A 23,684-nucleotide genomic window follows, 5' to 3' on the forward strand; every position below is an offset into this window, starting at 1 on the left:
GTGTTAAATTAACAAAAAAAAATTTAAAAAAATTAATAAAAAAAATTTTAAAATCATTTTTAAAAAAAAAAAAAAAAAAAAAAATTAAAAAAAATTTTTTAAAAAATTAAAGTGAGTCATCTTCTTGGGAAAAAAATAATAAAATAAAGATTAGTTAAGTTTAGGGGACTAATAATTACCTCTGGAAAACTTTTGTTTAGATAAAAAAAAAAAAAAAAAAAAAAAAGAATTTGAAATTAAAAAAAAAAAAAAAAATTAAAAAAAAAAAAAAAAAAAACTTTTTTAATTTTTTTAATTTTTTTTTATATTTTAATTTCATTTTAAAGAAAAAAAAAATAATATAACATGAGGTTTGTATAATACCCCTACTATAATAATATAATATAATATAATAAAATAAAATATCTATACTTACCACCAATATCTACAATCATTATAAAATTAAATTTTAGCGAAAATAATGAAGACACGAATGTAGACGAAAATGTTGAAAACAACGAGGACGAAGAAAATGAAGATAATAATATAGAACAATTAGATGGTGAAGAAGGTGGAGATGGAGAAGACAATGGTGAGGAAGGCGATGGTGAAGACGATGATGACGATGACGATGATTCAGATGATGACGATGACGATGTTGTACTTGTATTAGATCAAGAGAGTGTTGAAGCTTCATCGAGTAAACCAGGTAGTAGTACTGGTTTTAATAGAACACCTAATAAAACATTTGCTGGATTTAGACCATCTTCAATTACTCCAGGTTCAGGTGGGAAATTTTCAACAAAACAAACACCAGCTGGTGCATTTGTTCCAGCAAAAACAAATCAAAAAACAATTTATGAAGTTGATATAGATTCATTCGAAGAGAAACCATGGTTAAAACCTGGTGCAGATATTTCAGATTATTTCAATTATAATTTTACTGAAGATACATGGAAAGCATACTGTGAAAGACAGAATCAAATGAGATTAGAAGTAAACAATTTAGGTAAAATTAAAGGTTATGAAAGTAAAAACAATATAGATTCAAAATCAAATGGTGCAATTGATTTACCTCCCGAACTCCAAGGTGATCATGAAGCATCCCATACAAATAAAAAAATGCAAGGCGGTAGACCAATATTTAAAAAACAACCAAGTAGATCAGATATTAATAATAACAGTAATAACAATAATGGTGAGGGTAATGATAATACAGACTCAGCACCACAAGACAGATACAACAGAGGACAACAAAACCAAATGCAGCAACATTTATACCAACAACACCAACAACAGCAACAACAACAGCTACAGCAACAACAACAAACACAAGGCTACAACCAAAGAGGTGCATATAATCAAGATAATAGTGGTGGATATCGTGGCGGTATAAATAAGCCCTACGAAGAAGAAGATAGTAACAGAAAAAGAAGAAGCAATGAGCGTGAAAGAGAAAGAGAGCGTGAAAAAGAAAGAGATGACCACAGAAGCAGCGAACGTGAAAGAGACCGTGAAAGAGAAAGAGAAAAAAGCTCAAGATCAGACTCTAGAAGTAATAGCGACAGAGACCGTGAAAGAGATAAAGATCGTGACGATTATAAAAGCGGTAGAGGCACAACCGGCAGCGGTGGCAACAGCAGAGGAGGTGATCGTGAAAGAGATAGAGACCGTGACGATTATAAAGGTAGTGGAAGAAGCGACCGTGACCGTGGAGACTCAAGATCATCGTCGTCGTACTCATCAGATTATAAAAGAAAAGGATCGGCACAACAAGATAGTGATAGATCAAAAAGAAGAAGATAAAATAATATTTATTTATAAAAAAAAACAAAATAAAAATTAAAATTTTTAAAAATTAAAAAATTATCTAAAAAAAAAAGACCTCATAAAATATAAATAAAAAGACTATTCTTTCGTTATTTGTTTTTTTTTAAATTATTTTTTCTTAAAAAAATAAATTTGTATAATGTCTAGATATTCATTATAAATATGAATATCTAAATTATTATTTTTTAATTTCTTTTATTACACCTATTTTTTTTTTATATTTACATATGTGTATATTTATGTGTATGTTTATTTCTAGAGTTGATGATTTGTTATTTGTATTTTTTCTTTAAAAAATTAAAATTTTAAAAATTGAAAAAAAAAAAAAAAGTTTATATTATAATTTTGTGAAGTGTTTTTGGATAGTTGTTGTTTTTGTAATGTTTGCGTGATATAAATGATGATGCTATGATTATTTTTATTATTACTATATATATTTTTAAAAAACTATTATATTATTTAAAACTAAATTATATTTTTGAAAAAAATTATTATTATTATTATTATTATTATTTGTTATTATTTGTTATTTAATTATTGCTTTGAATAATATCACCAATTCTAATATGAGTTGCTAAAGCTTGATAACCTGTTGTTCTTTTATAATTTTTTCTTGGTTTATGTTTAAAAATTATAACGTGTTCAGCTTTTGGTTGTTCTTCGACGTATGCGTGTACTTTAACGCTTTCGACTAATGGTTTACCAATCATGGTGGATTCTTTAGTGCCAACTAATAAAACTTTATCTAAAACGATGTGTTCACCAACATTAATATTTAATCTATCAGTCATAATAACATCGCCTTTAATTACTTTAAATTGTTTGCCAGAGATGTGAACAACGGCAAATGAATTATCAATTGGTGTAAAATTATTTTTTTTATTATATTCTTCTTCGCTGACTAAACTTGATGGTAATTGGGTGATTGGGGTTGATATGGTTGAAAAGTGTGCTTTTGGTGTGGATTTAGATAATTGAGATGATGATTTTAAAAAATTGGTAGTGATTCTATTCATGATTTTCTAATTTTATAAAGATATCCTTTTTTTTAGAAAAGAGATAACAGATAAATTATATGTATATTTTTATATGACAACGCGAGTCTCGTGTTTTTTGAAATTTTTATGCAAAAAAATTTAAAAAAAAAAAAATTAATTTTTTTTTTTTATTTTTTTTTTTTTTTAACTAATATCCTAAAATAATTAATTTTGCATATGCATCAACATTAAATATGATTTAAATTTAAAACAAATAAATGAAAGTGATAAAATATAGGTTTTAATAATTTACATTATTTATTTATTTTAAAAAAATTAATTTTTTTTTTTTAATTTAAATATTGGTATTATTGATGGTTTCGATTTCGAATTTGAGTTTTTTGATTTCGTCCATCATTTTTTCGTTTGATAACATGTGGGCTCTTGTTTCATTTTCCATTGAAGAGAGTGCAGATTTAGAGGCATCACTTAATGAAAAGTTTTGCGAAAGTGGAACATTGAATCTATAGTAGCTTATACCCCTATTGACTGAGAGTTGTTTGAGCATAATTTGATGAGCAGTTTCACTATCACCAATTGATAATGCTGCATTTTTGACAAGATTTACAGCATTCTTAAATGTTTCTTGGGCTTGTGATACTAGTCTATTGGTTGAGTTTACGGTTGGGGCCGAAGACGAGTCATAGTAACCAGTGCCTAATGAGATGAATACATAATCATGTTTATCGCCAAAAAGTTTTTGACATTCTTTATGGGCTATTAATACAGGGTTGTTTTGATAGTTTATACCACCATCTACATATTTTTCGCCTAAAATTTCGACTGGTTTAAAGAATATTGGTGCAGCAGAAGATGCATTCAAAGCATCAGCAACTTGCACTGTTTCCCATTTTTTACTATAATTTGAAATTGTTTTTTGTTTGAAATCTTGAGTTTGTTGTTGCTGTTGCTGTTGCTGTGAGGTTGTTAGTGGTGATCCAGTGTGTGATTTAACTTTGGATACAACTACAAATACCTTCTTATGTTGACAAAAGTCACCTAATTGGGTATTACCAAATACTTTTTGTAATTCCTCTTTCTTTTTATCAGAGTTGGCCAAAGTGGATGCTACAAAAAAGTTCATTACTGGTGCTTTGAAAATAACTTTTCCAAAGTTCTTATAGATATCTAAAATTTCAGAATATGGTAATCCTTTTGAACGACCCAATGCAATAATGGATCCAGTAGATGTACCACCAATCAATGATGATTTGTCGATAATATCAAATCCTAGAAGCTTTTCCAATTCCATAAGCATTGTTAAGGTAACAATACCTCTAATGCCACCACCATCTAAAGTTACTACCACTATTTTTCCTTTGGATAGTTTTCTTTTTTGTAATTCTTTGCTAATTTCATAATTATAAGATGATAATGCATTTGCAGAAACAGCACTACTGATCGCTACATTTAGTCTTTGTGCAATTTCAATTGCTTCAATAGATTCTTTTGTAATTTGTGAATCGTTTAATAATACTTTTAAAGGTTGTGGTGGTGGTGTTGAAATGGGTGATGAGTTTGCAGATGATATTAATTGTTCTTCTGTTTCTGGTGTTAATAATAGTATAATTATCTCTCCCAGTATTGAAAAAATCTGATAAATTAGTGTTATAATTCTAGCTGTTTTAGGTTTCATTTATATTTATATGTTTTTATTTTTGTTTTAAAAATAAATAAAAAAAAATTAAAAATAAAAAATCAAAAAATCAAATTTTGCTTTGTTTTTAAAATATAAAAAAAAAAATAAAAAAAAAAATAAAAATCTTTTTTTTTTCCCATATAAAATTAATATGGGAAAAGATTTAGTAATAACTTATTATTTTAATTATGGATTTTTATTTTTTATTTTCCCTCAAAAATCCGAGTTATATAAACTATACCTAAAAACTACAATATAAATTAATACATTTATTTATATTAATTATTTGTATATAAATTGTTTATTTTTTTCAAATAAAAAACATTCTCCAAAAATTAGTGTAATGTATTGTTTTTTTTGGAAATTTAAAAATTAAATTTGGGAAAGTTAATAAATTTATTTAATCAATATGTAATTAAATATATTTTGTGATCATTAAGAATAATATATATATAAATTTAAAATAAATTATATCTTTGGTACAAAGATAAATAATCACCCCCTTATATTATTATTGAAAAAAAAAAAAAAACACACAAATCAACACACTCACACCTATATTTAAATTTTACATATAATAAACACAAATCATTAACACAATGCACAAAGTACCACACATACTCACACACTAAAAAAACATGTTTTAAAATGATTATTCGGTTTTTAAAATAATTATATTATCAATTTTACTGTTAACAAATTTTTAATATTATTTTTGGTTAAGAACTTTAAAAAAAAAAAATCACTAATGTGAATAGCTGAATCATGTAGAAACTCAATTAATTTAAAAAATATTAAATTTAAAATAATTTAAATTTAATTTTTTATTTTTTATTTTCTTTCATTTAATTTATTATTTATAAATAAAGAAACACAAGTGTTATTTTGTTATTTTAAATCACAAATTATTTTTTATAATATACTTTTTTTTTTTTTTTTTTTAATTTTTTTTATTTATTTTATAATAAATTAATTAATTTATAAAATAATATGTATTTTAAATTATAAATCAACCTAATCAATTATTTATTTTTAATTATTTGTTTTATTAGTTTAATCTTTTATTTAAATAGATTGATTTATATTAAAATGTATAAATTAATAGTTTTTTTAATTTTTGTAATTTTAGCAATTAATAATGTAAATGCCTTTTTTAATGGCAAAGTATTTATTATGGAAACCTACGATAGCGATGATTGTTCAGGTGAAGTAAAAATTCATAGAGCTTTAATGTATCATAATAGAAATTGGAGTAGGTATTTTTTTTTTTATTTTATAAAAATTTCAAAAACTAATTATCTATTATTCTTTATAAAAAAAAGCATTTCAAACTGTTTGGGATGAACATTATAGAAATATGGACTGTAGTGCAACAAACCCAGATTTAATTAAAAATAATGCCAGTTGTGTATGGTCAAATTGTTTTTGTGACAATGATTCATGTAGAACCTATTTTCAAGTGGGCCAATGTATAAAAGAAGAGAAATTTGGAATAAGTAATAAATTAGTATACAAAAAAATTAACTATGACGAAAGAAACTATTGTACTTTTAACGAGGGGTAATTATATACTAGATAATATAGAATTGAAAATTTATAAATAATATTAATTTATTTTTACTTTAGATTTTATTTAGTGGGGGATGATGTTCCATTGGGATTGACTATATATAAAAAGAATTATTGTTATAAAAACATTGCATATATTGAATGCGATCTATCTCACACCGGAATCAGATATTGTAAAGATGATGAACAGATTGTAAAGTTTTCAAGTGGATCAATTGTGGTACACAATGAGGAGTGTGGTTATTCCGAATTAATGTTTGGAAGTGCAGGTTGGTGGGATAATATGCTAAGAGATGAACCATACTTTTTAAAAAATAAAAAGAGTCCAAGAGATAGTCTATGGCGTGGGGATAATGGAAAAAGTAACTCAATTTCAAAATATTCTCAACATAAAACTTTTAAAACAATAATAATAATAATAATAGTAATAACTATTTTAATTATAATATAATAAAGTATATTTTAAACATATTATATTATAAATGTATATTGTAATATATTTAATTAAAAGAAACAATGTAGTATTTTTTTATTTTATTTTTATATAATTTTAACAAATTAGTGGGAGTTCTATATTGTGTTGGTGTTATTACTATTTTTATGATATTTGTTTATTGATTACCGTTGGCTGATTTTAATAAAGTTGGAAGTTTGAAAGCAATAAAGAAGATAACTACTGCTACTAAAACAATAGTAAGTGTCTTAAATTGATTGCCTTCAACATCTCTTGGTTCTGTTGATTGGGTGCTGTTTGATTTGGAACTATTAGTTGATTCATTTTTATTTTTATTTTTATTCTTTTTGCTTGAAGAAGTAGTATTACTAGTAGTGGCAGTGGTGGTTGTAGTGGTTGGTTTGTTTGGTTTGTTTGATTTTTGTGATGTTACATTTGATTTTGATGATTTATTGTCATTGTTTTGTGATGGTTGTGTTTGTTGTTGTGGTTTACTATTGGTAGTAGTATTAACTTTAGATGAGGATGGGTTATTATTGTTTTTGTTTGAGGTATTGGTGGTTGTGTTGTTTGAGCTTGATGATGAAGATGGGCTAGATTTAACATTGCTTGTTTGAAGTGATTCTTTTAATACAGATTGAAGAATTCTTTCTTCCTCTTCTAATGCAGCATATGGATTATTTTTAAGTGTGTTTGATGATGATGAAGATGAAGTTGATGTTTTTGCTGTTGTTGTTGTTGGTGTTGATGGTGATGATGGTGATGATTGTTTAGCTTGTTTTTTTTGTTGTTTAGCTTTGGCTTTTAATGAAAGTGTATTTTGGAATGGTACTGCTTTGGTTTTTGGTTTAATATTAATTTGTGTATCAGTTTTAACCTCACCAATGAAATCTTTTTCGTCTGTGTAGGTAACTTGAACAAGCTCTTCTGTTACTGCTGTACTGTTTGAAGTTGATGTTGGTGGAATAAATGGTGCTGGTGGTTCAAATCCACCCAAACTATCACTATCGCTATCATCATAGCTATTATTATTGTTGTTACTGTCTTTTGATAAAGGTGATGAGCTTGATGGTGTATCTTCTTTAGCATGCTTTAATAATTCACTCCATGATTGTTTTGGTGTATTTGATGAGGTATTGTCGTTGGTTGTGATGGATGGTGATGATGGAGTTGGTGATGATGAATTTGATTTGGTTTTTCTCTTTCCACCTGTTGATAAAGTTGGGAAATCATCTTCATTGCTAATTTCAACTGGTGATGATGGTGACTCAATCATAGTAAATTCCTCTTGAATCAAGTTATCATGGTCATCATTTGAAGAAGTTGTTTTATGTTCAGTTTCATTTCTTTTTTCACCAGCTTTTCTTCTTGAACCTCTAGAACTACCCTCTCTTCTTGATGAACTGTCATCACTATTATTTGATGTTTGTACTTGTGATGCATATGAAATTTGTTGTGATTGTTGTTGTTCTGGTTGTTGTGATTGTTGTTGCTTTGGTTGTTCTGGTTGTTCTGTTTCATCAGGAGTGGTAATATGTTTAGCATATAAATTATCCCATGTATCACCTGTTTCATCATCATCATCATCAATAAATTTAGTTGTCTTTTGGATTACATGATTAAACATTTCCTCATGGCTATCATCATCCATTTCTTCCCAAAGACCATATGCCTTATTGTCTTCTTTGTTATCCTTTTTGTTATTACTGTTATTGTTTGTATTACTCATTCTTATTTTATTATTTAATTTTATTTTGATATATTTATTAAAATAAAATGAAATAAAAATAAATTATGTGTCTATATAAAAAAAAACTTTTAAATAAAAATATAAAAATATAAAAATATAAAAATATAAAAAAAAAAAATAAAAAAAAAAAAATAACAAATTTTAAAAAAAAAAAAAATAAATTTTAAATTCATAAAAAAAAAAAAAAAAAATTCAAAAATTCAAAAAAATAAGACACCTCTTCTAATTTATAAGATTTTGGAAAAAATAAAAAATGTTTTTTATAATAATTTATTTTAAAACACAATTTATTTTATCAAATCTTTCTTTCATAATGATTGCTTAAATCAAATTCTGTCTATCTTTAAATCAATAAACCAGAGTCCTATTTCAATTCTCAATAAAAATAGTATAGTGCAAAGATAATACCAAAAAGTAAATCGATTGTTTGGTATTTGAAAATTTATATTATTATTGTTTATTTATTGGATCTGGTTCCGATTTTTAAAAAAATTAAAAAATGAAAATTTTTCTAATTTCATCTTTTTTTTTTGAATTTAAATTTTACTTTTGGTAATATTATAATTATTATTATATAATTATAATATAATACGTGTTGTAATTGTGGTTTCTCTATCAATGTTCTATTTATTGTATCAAGCCCATACTATTTTTTGAATTTTGTTAAAATTCTTTTAGGTGGCCCCACTGATTAAATAATTACATCTATTGGTCCAGATTACACTGGAGAGTGTCTAAACAATCTAAAAATGATAGCGGTTATAATAATTGTATTAAATGTATAATTTTGAAAATTTGTGTATTGCAGAAATATAAATATGAATTTAATATCGTTTTTTCCAATTCACAAATTATGTCAAATGTACAATTATTTTTAACTAAAAAAATTGGAGTTATCAAATGATAGCTATACTTATAATCATAAATAGACAAATAATAAAGGTGCATATTTAATGGCTATTTTTATTAAAATAAATTTAAAAAGAAACTTAAATAAAATTAAATAGTAAAAAATTAAATCAAAATACGAAAAAGAAATCAAAAAAAGAAAAAAAGCCAATAGTAAAGGTAAAATTGGTTCGGTTATTCAAATAAAAAAAATAATTATAAAGGGTAACTTATAAGTTGGTTGTTATTCAAATAAAAAAAATTTAAAAAAAAAAAAAAAAAAAAAAAAAAAATTATTTTTTTATAAATTTTTTTAAAATAAAATTTTTTTTTATTTTTTTTAATTTTTTTTTTTTCTTATAAAACTTGTATTATAGCAACAAATATTTATTAATATTTGTTTTTTTATTTTTATTTATTTATTTATTTATTTTATATATAAACCAAAATTCTAAAAAAAAAGTAAGAAAACAATTCATTTTAAAATTCACAATTTTATAGAAAATCGAATAAAGAAATCAGAGATCTTTTTTAAAATAAATGAAATGAAGATTTACATTTAAAGAAATTAAGAGAATAGTAATAATCAGTTCATATGACTACAAAGCAATAACAACAAGCATCAACCAAATAAATAAATAACTAAATAAATAAATTATAAATTATAAATAAAAAATAATAAAGATCTATTTTTCCTTGTTTTTCAAAATGGAACATTCTCTATATAATCAAATTTAATCTATAATCATAATTGTGTGTGTCAAATAATAATATTATTTATAATAATTGTACATATTTGTGTTTACCATTTCAATAGTTTTATATGAAAAAAATATTTGATTTGATTTTGCTTGCCCACACTCAATTTTCACACACACAAAAACAGTTATATTTAGAAAATATATATAATAGAAAATATATATGTATAGATAAAAATTATCACACATGTAAAAATATATAATACCCCCAATCAACCACATCACACATCACACATCACCCAGAAAATAGAAAAAAAAAAAACAAAACCAAATTTTTTGAATTATTTTTATGTGGGTTTATAAAAAAAAAAAGGATAAATAAACAGAAAAAAAGAAAGCAGCATCGTATATCTTTATTAATATAAATAAAACAAAAAAAAAAAAATAACCACTCTATCCCAAAATAAACAAACATAATAATTTAAAATATTATTTTTTTAATTTTTTTTTTATCATTTTTCTGTTTCTTTTTTTTTTTTTTTTTTTTTTCTCTCTTTATTACTTATAAAAAATTAATAATAAATTTTTTGTTTCACAAATTTATCTCAAAATAATAATATATTAATTTTTTTTTTTTTTAAAAAAATAATAACAATAATTAAATAAAATGGCAACTAAAGGTTTAAATATGGATGATTTAGATCTTTTATTAGCAGATTTAGGTAGACCAAAGAGCACCACCAAATCAATAACACCAACCAATTCAGGACCATCAAGTATATCAAATAAAAATAGTTATGAAGCTAACGATATCCAAAATGAAATTCAATCAATTATTGAAGAGTTAGATGCCCAACCACAAACTGCCCAAACCATTAGTACACCAGCACCAAAATTAGCAACTCCTGTAAATAATACTACTACAACTGCCAGTTTTTCAGTATCCACATCACACCAACCACAACCACAACCACAAATTGACGGAATCGATGATTTAGATGAATTAATGGAGTCATTAAATACATCAATTTCAACAGCACTCAAAGCAGTTCCATCTACACCAGAAGAACATATAGCATCATCAAACTCATCACCAACTTTAACTCGTCAAACCGCTTCACCAGTTAATAACAACAATTCAGGTCAAAAAGTTACTTCAACCGCAACTGTTATTGTTAAAAAACCATTGGTTCAATCAAAAGCCTCTTTAGAAAATACTAATACACAAAACTCATCCCCACCACCACAACACAGACCATTTGCTGCAACTGCAACTGCAACTGCCACTCCATCAAGCGAGGATTTAGATGAGCTTCTTAAAGGTCTCAGCCCAAGCAACAATAATACCGTTAAAACTGTTGTTCCACAACCAGTCCCACAAAATAATTATAATAATAATCGTCCATCAACCTCCACAACCACAGTCACAACTCAAATTAACATTGGTAGACAACAACAACCATCAAACAATAATAATAATGGCCAACAACCATCAAATGGACCAAAGGTTTTACATGGTGATGATTTAGATAATTTATTAACTAATCTTACCTCACAAGTTAAAGATATCGACTCAAGCGGACCAACTGCACGTGGTACTTGTGGTGGTTGTCGTAAACCCATCTTTGGTGAAACCATCCAAGCCATGGGTAAATTCTATCACCCAGAACATTTCTGTTGTCACAATTGTCAAAACCCACTTGGTACCAGAAACTATTACGAACAAGAAAGCATGCCACATTGCGAAAAATGTTATCAAGAATTATTCTGTGCCCGTTGTGCTCACTGTGATGAACCAATCTCTGATCGTTGTATCACTGCTTTAGGTAAAAAATGGCATGTACACCACTTTGTTTGTACTCAATGTTTAAAACCATTCGATGGTGGTAACTTCTTTGAACGTGATGGCCGTCCATATTGTGAGGCTGATTTCTACAGTACTTTTGCCGTCCGTTGTGGTGGTTGCAACCAACCAATTCGTGGTGAATGTATCAATGCTCTTGGTACTCAATGGCATCCAGAACATTTCGTTTGTCAATATTGTCAAAAATCTTTCACCAACGGTCAATTCTTTGAATATGGTGGTAAACCATACTGCGATATTCATTATCATCAACAAGCTGGCTCAGTTTGCTCAGGTTGTGGTAAAGCTGTTTCTGGACGTTGTGTTGATGCTCTCGATAAAAAATGGCATCCAGAACATTTTGTTTGTGCTTTTTGTATGAACCCATTAGCTGGTGGATCATATACTGCAAACAACGGTAAGCCATATTGCAAAGGTTGCAGCAACAAATTATTTGGTTAGTTCAGATCATCAAAAAAAAAAACCCAAAAAAAAACCCAAAAAAAAAAAAAAAAAACTAAAATAAAATGCTCAATGTACTATTTAAATTTTGAATAATAAACCTCATTTAGTTTTATCTTTATTTAGTTATAGTTATTTATGTTCATTTATTTTCTATTAAATAGTTTTGGATATGCACGAGTCATTTTCTAGTAATGCTATGGTCATGAAAAAAAAAAATTATTATAATAAAAGTTCAAAAATGGGGGTATTTATTAACTTTTTAAAAAGTTTATTTACCAATTTAATTTTTAATTTATTTTTAATTTTTTTTTTTTTCTTTCCATTATAACAAATATCAAAAGAGAATCAAATATTTCTATTAATAGAAAGATCATCCCTATTTATAATTAATTTTATATATATTTTTTTATTTAAATAAAATGTGAAAAAAAAAAAAAAAAAAAATTTAAAAAATTAAAAAAAAAAAAAAATTTAATTTTATTTATATTTTTTTTTTTTTTTTTTTTTTTTTTTTTTTTTCAATTTATAAAAAATTTTGAAAAAAATTAAAATAATATTTATACATTTATATATTTATACTGTAATAGCAATATATTTATTTTCTTTAATAATAATAATAAAAATAATCAATATTTTTTTAAAATTTTTTTTTTAATTTTTTTAAAATTAATTTTTTTTATTTTCACATTTTTTTTATTTTTTCTTCTTCAAATCTAATAAGAAAATAATATATAAATAAAGAGGGTTTATATAAATTATATATACATACTTTAGATGATAAATTTTATATAGTATATCAAAAGAATATAAATTAAATAAATAATAGCCAGTAATATATAGTTTTAAATAGTTTAGGGGAATAATATTATTGTTTAATAACAAATTCAAATATTTTAATTTAATAAAATCAATCATATAGTATTTAAAGCATTAATAGTAACAATAATAGATTGCAATAATAACATCAAAGAAAGAATAGAGCCCTTTGTAAATAGTATATAACACTAATATTCCATTAGTGCAGGGTTTCCTTTTCTTTTCTCAGTTTTTTATATATACAAAAAACAAACCAACAATCAACAATAAAAAAGAATAACATTAGATAGTAATAATAATAATAATCATAATAGTTAACATCAATAAAGAATGGATTTTAAAAAACAAGTCAATAATTGGATATTGTCATTAAATCATGAAGAGTTGGAAACTATTTTAACTGACTGTAATAAAACCGAATGCGACAAACTTAGGGCAATGTATTCAGAATGGAATTTTCAAGATGGGTATTTTTTTGATGAATCTGCAGATATACCGGGCATGCCTAGTTTTGAAGATATATTTGGTCATAGTAACGGTGGTGGCAATAATAAAGAAAGCAGCAATAAATTAAAATCTAGAAAAAGTCATAGTAGCGGCAGCATTGGTAATTCAAATAGTTTCCTCTCCAGTAACAATAATAATAGTAATAATAGTGATATAGAGATTGATAATAATAAATTGCCCAGTGACTTATTAAGAAAATTTAAATTAGAATTTAGACTTACAAACGATAAATCAATTCATCATTTTGAAAATTTACAACCATTTTTACCTGAACGAAAAGTTGAAGAAGAAAAAAGGTAATTAAATTAATAATTAATAATTAATAATAAATAATAAATATTAATTGGTTATTTTTTTTTTTTTTAGGATTGTTAAATTAATTAGATTGTGTGATACTAGAACTAGATTAGATACATTTACGATTGAAAGTAATTCTATATCAAATACAGAGCTTATACATTTATTAACTCAATTAAGCCAGGTAAATAGTCAACAGTTTAATTTAATAATTAAATAATAATATTAATATAATTTTATTTTTAAATTTTTTATTTTTAGGGCGGTTTTTTACAAGTACCATGCCATTTAATTAAAGATTCACAAAATAATTGGAGGTGTGAACAACCAAAATGGTTTATTTCTAAAAGTTTTTTTTCACTCGGCGAATTTATAGCATCATGGTTTGAATCATTAATTTGGACTCAGTTTTGGGAGAACCATAAATTGGATGGAAGAAAAGATCAAACAAATAAACAAAAGATTACAAAACCAATTTTTAAGTTATTGGATTCAAGAAAGAGTAATTTGAAAGAGTTTTGGTCAAAACAGATGACCATAGATAATCGGAAAAAATATGCAATGACTAAAATGGGCAATCTTTTATTATCAGTTATTCAATCATTAAATGAAACTCCAGAAAAAGTAGATTTAGATTTTATGGAAAAATTAGGTGAACTAATGGAGGATTTTAAGTCACCTATTACATCACCAATAATATCATCATCCAATAATATTGATAATAATAATAAAAATAATGATAATTTAAATAGCTCAATTAACTCTATATTATCAAATGAAAAAAATATAAAGTCAATAAATTCATTACCAACATCAGGAAATATACCACCATTACCACCAACAACAGTATCTAAATTAGCAGCAGTAACCAGAAGACATCACCATGGTCAGCAAGTGTTAGCGTCAAGTTCACTTTCAGAGTCGCCAGAAAGTTTAAATGGGATCAGTTCAATTTTTGAAGACTATTTAGTTCAAAACCCAATCAAATTGATTGAGTTTTTATGCTTTTCTCCATTAGAAAGAGCTGGCAGTACAGTTGATATGGTAATGCGTCAAATTGGGGCACAACTTCAAAATTTTTATTCAGAAAGTTTATCAATGGATCTTATTAATGCTGAAGAAAGCAGCAGTAGAGCAGGAAGAAAATCTAGAAATTATAGCGGTAATAATTCAAATGGTAGTTCTTTAAATTCCAGTGGCAATAGTACTCCCGTTAAATCAAAGAAAAAGAAAAAACAGCAAACTCCTACAAGTTCGGCTAAAGAGGGTTGTAATTCAAATAAATCTTTAAATGAGTCATCGGATTCTTCTCAATCTCAAAATGAACGTAGTGGCGGTGGTAGTAGACCTTCAAGCTCATCATCTACAACAATAAATAGTGGTAACAGCAACCCAGGGAATACTTCAATAAGAAAAAAACGTAAAAAAAAATCAAATAACAATAGTAGAAACTCAAATGAATCAAATCAAGAAAAAGCATCAAACTCCGATACAGAACAAGAGTCAATTCAAACTCGTCCACGTAGACATTCATTACCGATGGACACCCCACCCTCAATTAAAAATGGTATACCTTATCTTAGTACTACAGAAGATGAAGATGGTGTTAGTATGTTATCTGAAGGCGATTTAATTCAAAATAATAATAATAACAATAATAATAATAACAATAATAGAAATAATAATGTTAATAACATTTCAAATAAACCAAAAAATAATAATAGTGGTAATAAATCTAGTACTAAAAAGAAAAGCAGTTCAAATAAAATAACATCGAAAAATCGGGCTAATAGTACATGTGAACAAAGAACTCCGTTAATGAATGCCAAGTCTTCTTCATCTTCATCAAATACAACAGTAGCAACATCGGCTTTGGCTTCTTCATCTACAACATCAACACCAATTTCACCATCCTCGTCCTCTACAACAAAATTAAGTATTAATAATAATAGTAATAGCAAAAATTGCAATAATAATAACGGTATTGGTAACAATAACAGTAATCATAAATATAGTTATAATGATGATTATGAGGATGAAGATAATTCTGATGAATCAAACGATGAATCATGCACAGAAGGATCTGAGGACGACCAATCTTCAGATGAAGATAATTCATTTATTCAAGATTTAAGCAAACAAATTTCAAAGCAATTTAATATATCAATTGATGACAGCCATCATGACACCAAGGTTAAATCACCAAATAGAGAGGGCTTGAAACTAAATCAAAGTTTAGAAAATATACCAAATACTTTATTGTCATCTTCAACAACAACTAACGCAGCACCAATTCAAACTAAAAACATTGAGAATATTTCATTACCAAATAACAATAATATTAATAATAGCAATAGCAATAATAATAACCAAAAACAATCACAATCACCTCAACAAAATCAATTATTTAATTTCTTTGCATCACCAACATCACCATCATCACCTATTTTAATTCATCAATCTACTCTTAATTCACCCAATAGGTTATCCAGAATTCCTTCACCCCAACAACTTTCACCAAGGGGCGGTAACATCTCACCTACTTCTGCTGGTAATGTTTCAAGCAAAAGACAATTTTTTGAAAACCAATCAAGTCAATTAAATTATAAAAATGATAATGATATTGATAACAATATTAATGACAATAATAGTAATATTAGTAACAATAACAATAATAACAGTAATATTAACAATAGTGATGCAGACAAACAAAATAATAGTGGTATAGATGAATCTAAAAATAATAGTAATATAAATAGTTCAGGAAAGAATGAAAATAATAGAAATATATTAAAATCTAAATCCGCTAGCAGCCTTCATGCAACAAGTTCAGTTTTCCAACCACCTTCGAAATTACAAAACAACCAATACCAACAATCATATCAAAAAAGCTATCATAAACCAAATTATAACCAACAACAACCACAACAATCGCATCAATCACACCAACAACATCAACCACACCAACAACATCAACCACAATCATCACTTCAGATCGATAAATATAAAGATTGGAGACATAATAAATTTTTTAATCAAATCCAAACATTTAGACAAGTTATACCATTTACAAATTTACAAGCATTTTTATTACCTTGGGATGATCCACCTTTACCCTATCCACATCCCAGATTTTCAATTAAATTACATCAAGAGATTTTGGATTTTGTATCAGATGTTGGTGAAAGAACTTATCCACATGTTCAAAGTTGTCATCAAGTTATTGGTTGGATTAGAGCCGTTGTTAAGAAATTATGGTCTCATGCAGATTTAGATTTATTTGGTAGCTTTATGACTGGATTATGGTTGCCCAGTAGTGACATCGATATCGTTGTAAATTATGGTAATAACATGTCTATCAAGCCAAAAAATGCGCAATTTCTTTTAAAGGTTTTGGAAAAGCAAATTAGAAATGATTTAGATGGTTTCATTCTTTCAATGGTTTGTATACCATCAGCCAAAATACCTGTCATCAAATTGGTAACCACCGAAAATATATCAGTTGACATTTCATTTAGAGAATCTCCAACTTCGATTCATACTGGTATTGCCGCTCGTGATTTAATCGCTGATTGTGTCAAAGATGTAGTTGGTTTATATCCTTTAGCAATAGTTTTAAAATGGTTCCTTAGAGAAAGAGGCTTAAACAATACCTATACTGGTGGTTTAAGTTCATATTGTTTGGTTTTAATGTTAATTAGTTTTTTAAAAAATAATGAACATTGCCCAAGAAAAGCAAATAATACAAATAATACGAATAATAATAATAATAATAGTAATACAACTACCAACAATACTGCTACTCCACCAATTGAAGTTTTAGCATCAAATATCCCAATAATTAATCAAAGTAACCAACCTACCCTTAAAGCAAAGCCGTGTATGTGCGAAGATGCCGATCAAATTTCAGGTCTTAATATAGGTTGTGCTTTAATGAGATTTTTAGAATATTATGGTGTAAATTTCAATTATCAAATGACTGGTATTTCTATTGATGAGGGCCATTATACATTTCCAATTACTAAAGAAGATCCTATCGGTTCACAATATCTTTTAAATAGCAACAATAATAATGAAAATGGTGTAACATTTAATCAACCACCCCCACAACAAGATAATTTCTATAGTAATCATAATCCCTTCTATTTAGTAGTTGCCGATCCTTTTGTCCCTGGTAGAAATGTGGCAGCAGGCTCTTTTAATTTTTCTCGTGTTAAAGCTGCTTTTCAATATGCTTTTGCAACTCTTAGCAACACATCAATGAATGAACTATCATTCGAAAATGAAACTATATTATCAAAAATTTTAATGCCAAGTAATTTAAAATAATAAAAGAATAGATAATTATAATATAGATAAAAATAATATAGATAATAATAAAGATAATAATATAGATAAAAACATAGATAAAAACATAGATAATAATAATGGTTACAAATGATAACATAGATAATAACATAGATAATAGCATAATAACAAATTTTTTTTTTTAATCAATTAATTAATTAATTTTAATTAAAAAATAAATGTATATATTTAAAAATCAAATAAAGTCTTTATTTAAAGAATAATACACCAACCTATAAATCTAAATAAAATTATTCAACTATCTAAAAAGTTATTAATAAAAATATAAATTTTTTTTTTAATCCTATAAACCTAAAATTATTTTTAATTTTTTTTCTTATTTAAATACAAAATGAAATTGATAAAGATTTAATCAGTAATAAATAAATAATTAATAACAAATTATTCAATACAAACACTCAAATCAATATCTCTTCTTAAAATTTCAATTAAATTAAATACAATTTATTTAAATTATATCTTTAAAAAAAAAAAATTTACTCTTTTTTATAATAAAAGAACAAATAAAAGTATTGATTTGAGTGTTTGTATTGAATAATTTGGTGTTTGGGAAGTTGAACTAATTGATAATAGTATAAAATTCTTTTTTTTTTTTTTTTTTTTTAAAATTAAAAAAAAACATTAAATAAAATTTTGCTGATTAATTTTTTTTTTTTTTTTTTTTTTTTTTTTTTTTTTTTTTTTTTTTTTAAAAGTGAAGATAATTAAAAGCAAATGCTTTAAATTAATCAGTAAAATTTTATTTAATGTTTTTTATAAAGTTTTTAAAGAAAATATTCTAAACTGTTGATATTTGGTAAAGATTTGGTGCTGATGAAGTATGCTCTTGCTATTATTCTTTTGAATTTTCTATATTCTTCATTGATGTTGCTAATTGTTTGTGGTTGTTTAGCTTGTCTTTCCTTGATGTTTTTTAAACCTTTTAAGTATTCTAAAGTAGCTAGTTTAGTCCATTTTGAGGTTAGGTTCTTATAATCGAGTTCTTTTATTGTATTTTCTTGATCGTCATATAACTCTTTACATAACCAAATCCAAACTTGATGAAATACCTGGGCTATGGCATTTCTATTAGCGAAACATCTAGTTAAGTCGAAATCTATTGCTTTATAGTTCCATTGGAAGTGTGATTTGTGAAATCTGGTGTTGTTGTAATCCATATTTATTTCTCCAACGGATTTGCAACCTTCTGGGATTTTGTATGTACTGATTAATTCAAAGTTTTTAAAGAAACATGTTTTCGGGTACATCTAACATCCATAACAAACCCAGTCTCAGTAGGGTTTCGTACCCGGAGGGGTAACCTGTAGGAAATTCGTTCGACCACTTGGCTTCCATTGCTCCCCCTGTAAGGTTCGGTTGATCTCCTGGAAGATTTTACCGGCAAAAAAGATTCCGGCTTGCCAGACTCGAACTAGCAACCGATTGATAACAGATAATTACTACAGTCAATCGCGCTACCATTGCGCCAAAGCCGGATTTTATGAAAAATGATGTAATATAGCTGTTAATAATATATTTTTATCTTTTTCTAATAAATGTGATAAATGTTTATGATTATTACAATAAATTTGAATTGATTTTAGAATTGTTGTTATATCACATAGTGATAAAATAGTGTAATTTGATACAATCCCTGAAGAATGGGAAGAATATCTTTTTAAAAAACTGAAAAAAACCATTTCTAGCAAAAATTTTCGAATAGATACCGAAAAGTTTGTAAATATCACAATAAAATAAACCTCTTATAATTCAAATATAAAAATATTTTTAATAAAACATAAATAAAAACCAAAACAACAGTCAATCACCAATAAAAAAAAAAAGGAATTATAAATTTAAATTTACTTATAAAAAAAATTAAAAAATAATTAGTGTTCCAACCACAATGAATTGTGCTCATTATGAGGTTAAATTTTTTATTTAAAATTCCACACAAAAATTAATAGAAATTAATAAACTATATCTATTTTTAAAAACAGTATTAATTGACTACAAGAGGCAAAATCCAAAACAACTTTTAGAAATAAATTATATACTTGGTTCACACCAAAAGAAATTATGAAAGAATATTACAATCATTTATAAGCTAAAATAAAATAATATATTAAGTCTAAACACCCAATTTAAAATGATAATAAACTGAAAATATGTTCAAATAAAAAATAAAAATATAATTTTTATAATATTTATACACATTTCTATTTTAATTTTTTTTTTTTTTTATTATAAATTATTAATACACCACGAACCACAAACTTTTTTATTCTGAATATTCTATCATTTTTTGTCATATTTATGTAATTTTATGTAAAAAAATGGTAAAAAATGTAAAAATTACATAAATATGAAAAAAAATGATAGAATATTCAGAAAAAAAAATTTGTGGTTCGAGGTGTAATTAATAATTTTATATTCACCAATAATTTTTTATTTATCCCAATATATAATTAATTGGATTATATATGGATAAATAAAAAAAATTTATTTTAAAATTCAAACAAAATCAAAATCAAGCTTCAATTTTTCAATCAGTCTATTCCTTTCCGCTTATTCCTGCTCAGTGCAAACAATTCATATATTTTTTTTTTTTTCATACACTTTATTTTATTTATTGTTTTTTTATAGCTCTGGATCGAGGTTTAAAACTAGGATTGATCCTATATTTTCTAATGATCCTTTTTCCTAAAATTTTAGGATCGAAAAAATCCTTCATATTAATCGTGTATTTTTAATTATAAAAAAAAACCTTTAATCGTAATTTTATTAAATAATATTTAATATTTTTTATTCAAACCAGAAATTTTTATTTTTTTTTTTTTATTTTTTTTTTTTTTATAAAAAAGATGATTTTTAGGTGTACAATAAAAAAAAAAAAAAAAATTATTTTTCTATTTTATGTCAATTAAATCTCTGTATATCTTCTTTATTTGATATGTGAGTTGTAAAATGGTTTGATTTGTTTTTATATTTTATCTATATCTTTCCTCTAGTTGTTAGTAGGTTGTAAATATTTCGTTTTATAATCACTTTCTTTTGCTCTGATATTTCGCATGTATACTTTTTTGTGCTTCTGCTCTTGTTTTTTATCCCATTGATTACCATTCTGATTTTTTAATCTGTGAATTTGAGATGTTCCAAAAATAGCATAAAATATTTTTTTAAATAATATAAAAAAAAAAAAAATTTTATAAACTTACCAAATAAAAAAAAATTTTAGTAAGGAATATTTGAATTAAAATAAAAATATTGTCAAATAAGAAAGAATTAACAAATGCAAAAAATATTACAATTTGTAAAAAAAAAAATAAACAAAATATTAAAGATTTAAAAATAAAATTTAAAAATCTTATTAAGGAATTTTATTTAGGTTCAATATAAAAGGGATTAGTATAAAATAAATAAATGATTGTTAGTCGAATTCTTTTTGAGAAGTAATTTAAATAAATTTTTATAAATGTTTTGATATTTTGGATGGTGTTGAAAAACACCTTTGATTTTTAAAACTCGACGGTCTGCTATATAAGGAAGAGAAATACAAGTTTAAGAGTTGAAACCATATAAAGTTCTACCTTGTCTCTTGAGAGCATAGACAACGTCCATGGCAGTAACGGTACGACGACCAGCATGTTCAGTATAGGCAACTGAATCACGAATGACGTTGGTTAAGAAAGTACGTAAGACGTTACGAGTTTCTTCGTAGATTGGGAATGAAATACGTTTGACACCACCTCTACGAGCTAAACGACGAATAGCTGGTTTGGTAATACCGTTGATGTGTTCTTTTTGGGCTTTCTTATGACGTTTAGCACCAACTTTACCACCAACTTTACCACCGGTTTTACCACCTCTTGATTGAGCACTTGACATTTTGAATTATTTAATAAATTTGAAAAAATATATAAAAATATATAAAAGCTATGAAATAAATATTATTTTTAAAAATAATTAATAAAATTGTTTTTTACAATCAAATATTTCTTTTTATGTTAATATAATATATACCTTTATAATCTTGTTTTAAAAAAAAAGTTAATGAAAATAAAAAATGAAAAAAATAAATTTATAATTTTTCAAAAACTAGAATGTGTGTTATTTTTTAAAAAAAAAAATTTTAAAAAATAAAAAAAAATTAAAAATAATTAAATTTTTATTTTTTTTTATTTTTAAATATTAGCGCAAAAAAAAAATTTTAAAAAAGTAATGATAAAAATTTTTTGATATGAAAAAAACATGTGGTGGGATTAAAAAAGTGACTATTTTAAAATTTCAATAATAAAATTTAAAAATACCAACTGTCAAAAAAAAAAAAAAAAAGGAAAAAAGAAAAAAAAGAAAAGATATATAAATCAAATAAAGAAATTATTTAAATAAAAAAAATAATAAATCGATTGGGATTTGTAAAAATATAAAATAAAATTAAAATAAATGAAAATAAATAAAAATAAAATAACTATTTATTTTTTTATTATTTTTTATAAAACTAAAATTGAATAAAATAAATAATAAATCTTTTAAATAAAGTTTATAAAATAAGAAAATGAAATTGAAAAATAAATAGTAAATAATAATTGTTTTTTTTTTTTTTTTGATAAAATTTATAAATATAATATTTATTTATTTATTTTTTAAAATATATTAAAAAAAAAAAGTTTATTTCTTATATAGAAATATGATACTTTTTTCTTTTCTTTTTTTTTAATATCACAAAGGTGTTTTTTTTCTTTTAGTTTTTTCTTTTTTTAGTTTTTTTTTTTTTTTTAGTTTTTTTTTTTTAGTTTTTTTTAGTCTTGATTTTTTTAAATTTAATTAATAAATATTATTAAAATTTAAAAAAGGAGTTGAAATTGATTAAATGATGTAATAATAATAATAATGGTGAAATTTAATTTTTTAAACATTATTATTAGTGTTCTTAAATCTGTTATCTGGGACTTGAATACCAATTTTACTAAAGAATTGATTACGTAAGTGATCAGGACTCTTTGGTTTGATTAAAGGAGTTGGATTTGGCATAACTTCCATACCAGCAGGACCCATACCCGGAATAACACGAATAGTAACTTCACCACCACCCGCAGCAGCAGCTTTCTTTGCTTTTACCATAGAAGCCACACGATAACCAGAAAGACCTAAAAGAATGATAATAAGACCCGCTATAGATAAGCCAGAGAATGGTGAGACATTAATACCCATAATGAATTTAAGTGAGAAAACAATATTGGTTAATGGGAGTCTGAGAGTATTGGCAATTGAGAAAACAGTGGCACCAGCATGTTTAATAACCAAGAGAATGAAAATATTGTAAACAACATTGATGGTCATATAACAAAGAATAATAATGTAGGCATTGTGACAGTTATCACATGGGATTTCTTCTGAACCTTTTGGAATTAAACTTGAGTTGTAATTGGTTGGAACACATGAATCAAGTAAAATAGTACCATTGTTGAGTGGATTCCAATCTGGTAAAATATTATTATGACCTGCTAAACAAAGAGTACCATTCTTTAATGATGGAAGAACTTGATTAAATTTAATGGTAGC

The 23,684-nt window shown here is 25.1% G+C and overlaps 9 protein-coding genes across 9 annotated transcripts; 4 read left to right on the forward strand and 5 right to left on the reverse strand.

Annotated features, from left to right (window-relative positions):
- Nucleotides 1-345: 345 nt before the first annotated feature.
- DICPUDRAFT_96691 (uncharacterized protein) lies at nt 346-1,839 on the forward strand (the record flags this gene model as incomplete). Its single annotated transcript, XM_003284358.1, has 2 exons — nt 346-350; nt 453-1,839. 2 exons carry the CDS (start codon nt 346-348, stop codon nt 1,783-1,785), a joined length of 1,338 nt encoding a protein of 445 aa, XP_003284406.1. The 3' UTR covers nt 1,786-1,839.
- Nucleotides 1,840-2,339: 500 nt separating this feature from the next.
- Nucleotides 2,340-2,825, reverse strand: DICPUDRAFT_27582 (uncharacterized protein; the record flags this gene model as incomplete). Its single annotated transcript, XM_003284385.1, has 1 exon — nt 2,340-2,825. The coding sequence occupies one exon, from the start codon at nt 2,823-2,825 to the stop codon at nt 2,340-2,342; it is 486 nt and encodes a 161-aa protein (XP_003284433.1).
- Nucleotides 2,826-3,141: 316 nt separating this feature from the next.
- Nucleotides 3,142-4,482, reverse strand: DICPUDRAFT_148208 (uncharacterized protein; the record flags this gene model as incomplete). Its single annotated transcript, XM_003284386.1, has 1 exon — nt 3,142-4,482. The coding sequence occupies one exon, from the start codon at nt 4,480-4,482 to the stop codon at nt 3,142-3,144; it is 1,341 nt and encodes a 446-aa protein (XP_003284434.1).
- Nucleotides 4,483-5,574: 1,092 nt separating this feature from the next.
- On the forward strand, nt 5,575-6,505 carry DICPUDRAFT_148209 (uncharacterized protein; the record flags this gene model as incomplete). The annotated part of the gene is made up of 4 exons (XM_003284359.1): nt 5,575-5,737; nt 5,808-6,045; nt 6,112-6,389; nt 6,480-6,505. 4 exons carry the CDS (start codon nt 5,575-5,577, stop codon nt 6,503-6,505), a joined length of 705 nt encoding a protein of 234 aa, XP_003284407.1.
- A 45-nt stretch (nt 6,506-6,550) lies between these two features.
- DICPUDRAFT_96692 (uncharacterized protein) lies at nt 6,551-8,237 on the reverse strand (the record flags this gene model as incomplete). Its single annotated transcript, XM_003284387.1, has 1 exon — nt 6,551-8,237. The coding sequence occupies one exon, from the start codon at nt 8,235-8,237 to the stop codon at nt 6,666-6,668; it is 1,572 nt and encodes a 523-aa protein (XP_003284435.1). The 3' UTR covers nt 6,551-6,665.
- Nucleotides 8,238-10,410: 2,173 nt separating this feature from the next.
- DICPUDRAFT_91310 (uncharacterized protein) lies at nt 10,411-12,269 on the forward strand. Its single transcript, XM_003284360.1, has one exon. It carries the CDS (start codon nt 10,512-10,514, stop codon nt 12,147-12,149), a length of 1,638 nt encoding a protein of 545 aa, XP_003284408.1. The 5' UTR covers nt 10,411-10,511; the 3' UTR covers nt 12,150-12,269.
- Nucleotides 12,270-13,298: 1,029 nt separating this feature from the next.
- DICPUDRAFT_93688 (uncharacterized protein) lies at nt 13,299-18,427 on the forward strand (the record flags this gene model as incomplete). Its single annotated transcript, XM_003284361.1, has 6 exons — nt 13,299-13,494; nt 13,525-13,771; nt 13,842-13,956; nt 14,034-14,563; nt 14,645-16,604; nt 16,767-18,427. The coding sequence occupies 6 exons, from the start codon at nt 13,299-13,301 to the stop codon at nt 18,099-18,101; spliced, it is 4,383 nt and encodes a 1,460-aa protein (XP_003284409.1). The 3' UTR covers nt 18,102-18,427.
- Nucleotides 18,428-21,689: 3,262 nt separating this feature from the next.
- On the reverse strand, nt 21,690-21,971 carry DICPUDRAFT_13968 (uncharacterized protein; the record flags this gene model as incomplete). The annotated part of the gene is made up of 1 exon (XM_003284388.1): nt 21,690-21,971. A coding segment is annotated over one exon (282 nt), but the record flags the coding sequence as incomplete, so codon positions are not given.
- Nucleotides 21,972-23,030: 1,059 nt separating this feature from the next.
- Nucleotides 23,031-23,684, reverse strand: DICPUDRAFT_148215 (uncharacterized protein; the record flags this gene model as incomplete). The annotated part of the gene is made up of 1 exon (XM_003284389.1): nt 23,031-23,684. A coding segment is annotated over one exon (654 nt), but the record flags the coding sequence as incomplete, so codon positions are not given.

This window comes from Dictyostelium purpureum (genome assembly GCF_000190715.1).
Source record: "Dictyostelium purpureum unplaced genomic scaffold DICPUscaffold_24, whole genome shotgun sequence".
NCBI lineage: Eukaryota > Evosea > Eumycetozoa > Dictyosteliales > Dictyosteliaceae > Dictyostelium > Dictyostelium purpureum.

What these genes read in the sequence shown, in the direction of transcription:
- DICPUDRAFT_91310 (XM_003284360.1), top strand. Translation starts at nt 10,512, where the DNA reads ATGGCAACTAAAGGTTTAAATATGGATGATTTAGATCTTTTATTAGCA.